Source organism: Cervus elaphus, chromosome 20 (assembly GCF_910594005.1).
Source record: "Cervus elaphus chromosome 20, mCerEla1.1, whole genome shotgun sequence".
Taxonomy (NCBI): domain Eukaryota; kingdom Metazoa; phylum Chordata; class Mammalia; order Artiodactyla; family Cervidae; genus Cervus; species Cervus elaphus.
The window spans coordinates 111,766,858-111,773,697 of record NC_057834.1 but is presented as its reverse complement, the minus strand read 5'-3'; the positions used below and the strand labels follow the sequence as shown (position 1 = coordinate 111,773,697).

The 6,840-nt window shown below is 43.4% G+C and overlaps 1 protein-coding gene across 3 annotated transcripts in view; it reads right to left on the bottom strand.

Annotated features, from left to right (window-relative positions):
* Window positions 1–1,364: 1,364 nt before the first annotated feature.
* The window catches only part of USP24 (ubiquitin specific peptidase 24), a 136,385-nt gene continuing 130,909 nt past the window's right edge, over window positions 1,365–6,840 (bottom strand). For all 3 annotated transcript variants that reach the window (XM_043875796.1, XM_043875798.1, XM_043875797.1), the window contains exons 65-68: window positions 5,915–5,990; window positions 5,422–5,508; window positions 4,993–5,103; window positions 1,365–4,009 (exon numbers count right to left, since the gene is read on the bottom strand). In XM_043875796.1, the coding sequence (XP_043731731.1) occupies window positions 3,947–4,009; window positions 4,993–5,103; window positions 5,422–5,508; window positions 5,915–5,990 (337 nt within the window). In that variant the 3' untranslated portion in view covers window positions 1,365–3,946. The remainder of the gene's footprint in view (window positions 4,010–4,992; window positions 5,104–5,421; window positions 5,509–5,914; window positions 5,991–6,840) is intronic.

Below are 6,840 nucleotides of genomic sequence, written 5' to 3'. Positions count from 1 at the left end.
AAGCACCTTTTCTAAATCTGTTTTCCTTTTGTAACTTAAAAGTTAAAACTAGGTTTTGTAGCAGTTTTATTATATGGTGACTTTTTAAAATAAAAACAACTTAGTCATGACTCTTGCCTGAATTTGACTGTCTAGGATGAGACCTTGCTTATATGAGGTGCTAGATAACTGTGGGATGGTTGAGCAAATTGAGCCTTTGAAGAGTATGTGTATTTTGAGTGCAAGTATTTGAGTACTTAAGCCTGTCCTGGGATAAAATTGGAGTCTGCCTGTAATTTCCAAGTCCCCCCCAGCAGCCAGGGCTCTCCCTCCTTGGCATCCTGTGCCTCACATTCTAGATGCTCAGGGTCCCTGTGTCCTTCCATTCTCCTCTCCCAGGGCCTGGCACAGAGTTGATGTTTATGGCAAAAGTTTAAATGAGTGGCTGAGGCATCTGTAATAATTATGTCCAGGGTCATTTTTCATGATTTGAAATTAAGAAGTCTCATAACTTTCTACTTTGCAAAAAGAATAATTACCTCATGCAATGTGGCCCCCCATTCCCCAGACCCACTTTGAGGCTGGTGAGTGTCGCTGTCTTGAGCAAGGCCTAGCTCTAAACAGCTCATATTATACGTGATCAGGGAACTGACCTGCAAAGGCAAAAGTCCTCTCAAACTCGGACAACTTAGTGTCTTAGAAAGTGTTCAAAACCTGCCAGCTGCTAAGGACTGGACGGCCAGAGGGTATCTGCGTAAGTGGGCCCACTGGCACCCTGCCCGTGGTACATGCCAGAGACCCCTCTCCCCATCACCCAAGAGCCAGGGGTTAGCTCCTTAGCTGTTCATACCCAGAAGGCTCTAAGATTTGAGAAAAGGGAACACCTGACTTTTGCAGAGGTTGGTAGCTGGTCACTGGGAGCCGGGGAGGAATGGGTGTGGACTGCAGAGTATCTGGAGCAGCAAAGAGCCCAGGAGAGGGGAACCATGTGGGCAGAGGCAGGGCATCAGGGGTGAGGCTGAGACATGTGGGGTCCAACAAGAAATCCAGCTTGACCAGGGATGTGATTTATGCTGGAGACCGCTGGGAGGCCTGAAAGATATGGGGGAGACAGCTGCAGGCCACTGGTCTGAGCTCTGCACATCCTTAATCCAGCTTTGCAAATGAATCCTGAAATGGTCAGGATATCCAGAGCGAGAAATAGTAAAAAGCTTAGAAAAAGACCCACTGCCCTTCATCATTAAAGAATGGGCCCTATTCACATCATCGGTCCAAAGTAGAAAAGGAATCGGCACTATTTCCTTCCAGGTCACCGGCCCCTGTCACCCCTCCCCAACCACAGCCATTTTCTGATTTACACAGAAAAATGCCAGTGAGCCTCCAACTCTGTTTTTGAAAAATTTATTTTACACCTTTAGAAGCTAAGAACTCTGCCACTCAGTGAACCAAATTTAGAATGAGGATTCTCCCTTAGTTTATCTACTTCTTTTCCAAATTGTATAAACAAGATTTTGTACACAAGAGGTAGCAGAGGAAAATTCCAGTCTGCCTGTTCCAAGCTCAAAAGGTAACTGCACACACCTTGATGTTCGCAGGGAGGGTGCAGCAAGACAGGGTGAGCCTGGTGACACGTGCTCTGGGCCCGCGTGTGGGCTCCAGGGGAAGTCACAGGCTGGGGTGCCTGTCCGAAGGCTCCTTTGCTTTCTTTCCCAGGATGTCTCTAAGGGACTGACTTGGCCATCCTAAGAAGGATCTCATGAAGGGAGCTTCTTGAGGACACACAGCATTGGGTTTAGTTGTGCAATTCCTATTCGACTTGCAGACCATTTTCAAAGATTTATAAAAACATCTTCGTCCAAAAAGATTGGCAGTAAAAATGACACCTCTTCCAAGGTAAGCCTGTCGTAATTGTCACTTTGTTGTATGACATTAAAAAAAAAAGTCATCAGCAGGTTGGTAGACTGCAGCCATGGGGAAATCAAGGTTACTGGCAAAGGGAAAGTGACGTTCACTGCAGCAACAACGTGAGCAAAACCGACCAGGGTGCCTCGTGTCAGCGACAGGTGGTCCTGGTCCCGACGCACGCTACTGTGAGGACAGCAGGTGCTGGGGGCTGTGGAAGGCATTGTTTCCATAGGAAATAAGGGACAGAAGTGGCAATTTCACTCCTGAATCTGGGCTCCTGAGTGCAGCTGCCAGCGCCACATCCTCGTGGCTGGCATTTCAAGGTCACATCCCAAGGGGTCGCTTTGTGAGGAGGAGGGCGGAGAGGGGGTGGGGGGCAGCAGGGTGTGGGTATTCATGGACTCAAAAATCCACTTTAAAACATCACATTTGAATTTGTAAGAACATCAGAACCACATAAAATCGGCCAAGGACCTCAGACCCTTTCTCAGGGGCGCAGCTCTGCTCTGAGGTGCTGGCCCTCTACCCAGCTGGTGTCTCTGACAGACATCACCACTGGCCAGTCATGCAATTACAGACTGCAGCCTGGCCGCACTCTAACTGCACCCTCGACGGTGAGGCCACAGGGTCTGCGGTGCATGGCAGGAGCCGCTGTCAGCCCTGTCTCGGGTCCGCTGCGTCTCTGACTGCAGATCCTTGCCTGGGGCCGCCCAGTGCTTCCTGAGGCTCCCCTAGTTCTGTGCGTGGGGAGCACAGAACAAGGCAGAGCACGCAACCAAGACAAACAGGATTGAAAATGTGTGCAGTGACTCAAAACCCCAAACGTACACAATATATAAACTATGTCGGCATCCCCTCTCCACTCCAGAAAAAGGAGTGGGCTGGCAGCTAACCTGAAATGAGTGAATGGTGCCGAGACCTGGGAAACACAACTAAATGGGTGAGTTGTTCAGTGGCTTGCTAGTTATTTCTTATCCTTATCTTTTCAGTGTCAATTAATCACGCTGAGGAGAAACCAAGTCTCCTGTTCCTTCTCTGTGGTAAAATGTCCAGAAATTCACAAAGCAGTGTCTCTCAACTCAAATATTTAACTTCACAAACAACCAGTACCAAGGGTTTTAGTAATTAAGTTTCCAGCCAAAGCAAATGATTGCAGGTCACATGATTTAAGACTACAGTTTATTCAATATGTCTCCAAGCATTAAAAAGATTTTATGAAGTCAAACTCAATAAAATCATATCTTAAAGTGCTTTTTATTTTGCTCTTTGTAAAATTTGTTTTGGGAACAATTAGTGATTGATGTCAAAGAATGCACTCTATACTTCTAGAGAACATAGCATTTTTTTATTGCTCTTTCAATCTCAATTTTATCAGAAAAATACCTTAAAGAGCTTAATTTCCCAATTTTTGATCCTGGTAACATTTCATCAAGATCTAAGTTTATGCCCAGGGCTCTCATCCAGACCCACCTGAAATTCTATACAAATAGGGAGACATATTAAATACAAAGGTCTGTGTAAACTGAATTCTTTAACTACTATTTTACAGTGAAAAGGAATTTTTATCACATATTTTTACATCATTTTAAACTTGATATTTCTATTCAATGTTACTGCAAGATTAAAAATTTGCCCCCATATATCTAAAGGCAGCTTGCTTTTTTTTTTAATATATAAAAACCAAAGGAATTTCTTTTGTAGCATTATTGAGAAAGCAATAGCTTTATCTTCACTCACTCCTGTATGTTCGTGTAACAAAACAGTCTGCCACCAGCTTTACTTCCTAAAATCTGTACAGAAGTGTCAGTCCACATGTGGACCATGCCCCAGGTAAGCTGAACTCCACAGGCTGGAGTCTTCCCACTGCCAAACAGCTCCCAGGCCTTCCCCGGGGGCTGAAGAGTGCATTCCTTAGAAACACGGGCTCCTCCCCTCATGGTAGGTTCTCCCAGTCCAGCCTCCGGGCTCTGCTAAAGGGTTCAAGAATGAGATTCTGATTTCAAAAAGGTGCTGAGCATCCAGTAACTGTGACATGACTGCTCATCACTGCTGGGCACAGCCCCTAGGGATCCACATCGTCCAGATCACTTCTTAACTCGCCGATCATCATGGGTGATTCAGAACCCTTTGGGAAATGAAAGGAATAAATACATACTTAATAACGTTAAGAGAAAAAAGTTTTCCTGTGCCGACTGACTTAACTGTGTTCTGCAGTTTAACATGTCCTCATTTAACTACTTAATGTTTATCAAAGGGCAATAAAACATAACAAGTATATGTTTGACCTCATATTTGACAATTCTTGATTATGCAGAGCTTCCATTTCTGTGTTCTTACTGAGTTACAGGAACAATCTAGTGACTTGCCTACAGGCATAACATAGCCTTGAGTTAAATCAAATCACTATGCTGAGTGTCAGTTTCCTTCTGTGAAATCAGGGGAATGGCGACCTCAATGGTTATTACCAGGATCCCAAAGATTTAAAAACAAACAAACAAAGTGGCACACAGAACATCAGCAAATTCATTTGATGAGGCCTCCGTGCACTGTGATGGAGCTACGGAGAAGGTCTTTCAGAAAGTTATGGACCAGAGGGAAGAAACGATACATGTCATTACATTTAAACCTGCTGCATTCTTCTACATAGTAAGCGTTCAATAAATAATTCATTCTTTTTTCTACTATAGTGATTAGTATTGAAAAATACTTAAAAATTTGACGCCCCTGACAAGCACACAGATTCCAATGGCATAAGGCCCTTCTTTTCAAGCATATGTGTTTCTAGGAAGGCTGGTGAGAGCAGAAGGGGAAAGTGGTGATTTTTTGTAACCCAACAGAATGAAGTACAATCTGGAAGGACCATATCTGCAAACCGGGCTTTATCAGGATGCTCTCCAAGCTGAGTAGAACAGCCAGCAGATTGAGACCAAAGCCTGGATAAATGTCACGGTGCAACGCCACTCTGCTTTGTAAGCACAGAGAACGAGTCCTGAGCAGAGGTTCCCAGGGGGCGGCACTGGGGTCTCCTTTCTTGATGACCGAGGCTGTCTCTGGGAAACCTCAGAGAGGGCACTGCCCTCTCACCCAGGACTTGCCCTACAGATGTACCTGCTGTAAGTGTCTCTCTCCATTCTCATTAGCAGGACTGCTCTCCGACCCGTTACTGCTCCCTGACTGCTCCTTCTCATTCAGCAGCGCTGTGGCGTATGCTAACGTGTCCTGCCAGAGATTGAAACACAAGAAGTCAGCGTGTGCAGTGGCAGCAGAACCGAGGAGGACCACCCTTCATCTGACCTCTGGAGGCGGTGCCTTCATGTCAACTTCTGGGGCAGGTGGGGCCACACTAAATGACCCTCACCGCTGTCCTTCCAGGCAAACAACTCACTTGCTGCTTTTTCATAGAAAAATCAATCGTGTCTTCAGTCCTCACTCACTTTTAATGTATACCTCTTTTTTTAGACAGCAGTTTCTGGGAAACACACTAAAAATTCTACCTAAGGGATTTCAATCCACACAAAACCAACAGACAACTCTCACCTGAGCTGAAATTGTTCGTTGAAAGGTTTTTCCAGTTGATGTTTCATTAGAGACGTTACTCTGTGGTGTCCAATAATGTTCTGACATCTGACATGGAAGGTCAAAAAGGCCATTAGAGATGACAAATAAGCCCACATGAGTCAACGATTTCTACCAATACATATTACAGTATAAAAAGCATATAGAACAGTATATAAATTGACCCAGACTTTCTACCACATCAGGAGATCCTTTTTGATAAGGCTGCACTTCTGCTTTCAAGAGTTCACTAAAATACTACCTCTTAAATAATCATCCTTACCTTTTTACCCATAAAATTCAGACAAATGTATTAAGATACAAATTACATGCATAAAGTTAGGTATCAACTGTTCCCAAAAAAGTGTGAACTCTGAAAATACTTTGACAGTCTCCAAATTAAGCCTGAGATTTTATTTCCTGATGAGATATGTTGTTGTTGATTCCCATGAAAGAAGCAGAAAAACTCAATTACCTTCTTCTGCAGCCACTGCACAGCCCAACTCCAGTGATGGGAATTCTCCTTGAAGTACTCTTTAGCAGCAGGACACCTGGTGATCGCAGGAAATTGTTATTAGCCACATGCCTTCTTCGCAAACATTCTTGTTTAATATACAGTACTTTAAAATTCTGAAACACAAATGCTACTTTCATTAAATGCTCCTTTCAGTTGTCCTTTCTTATCTATCTCTAACTCATCCACTCAGTTCTACTAAAACTCAAGGTTGGAAAATGAAAAATAACAAACAAAAGTAGCCACAACAAATTGTACATTCAATAAATAACCTCTTAATTATTTAAAAAAATTAAAAGTATAATTGATTTATAAAGCTGAGTTAGTTCCTGGTGTACCGCAAAATGAACCAGTTATGCACATACTTCTTCTGATTCTTTTCCATTACAGATTATTACAAGACATTGAAGACAGTGCTCTGTGCTATACAGTAGGACCTGTTGTTTATCTATTTTGTACATAGTAGTCTGTATCTGCTATCTCACACTCCTAATTTATCCTCCCTCAACCTCCTTTCCACTTTGGTAACCGTAAGTGTGTTTCCTATGTCTCTGAATCTGTTTTTTTTTTTTTTTTTAATAAGCTCTTTTGTACCATACTTTAGATTCCATATATAAGGGATACGACATTCGTCTCTCTCTGACTTATTTCACTTAGTATGGCTTCTCTAGGTCCATCCACGTTGCTGCAAATGACACTGTCTTTTTAATAGCTGAGTAATATTCCATAGTACACATGTACTACATCTTCATCCATTCATCTGCTGATGGACATTTAGGTGGCTTCATGTCTTGGCTTTTGTACAATAGCGCTGCAATGAACACTGGGGTGTATGCATCTTTTCAACAGTTTTTTCTGGATATACGTCCAGGAGTGGGATTGCTGAA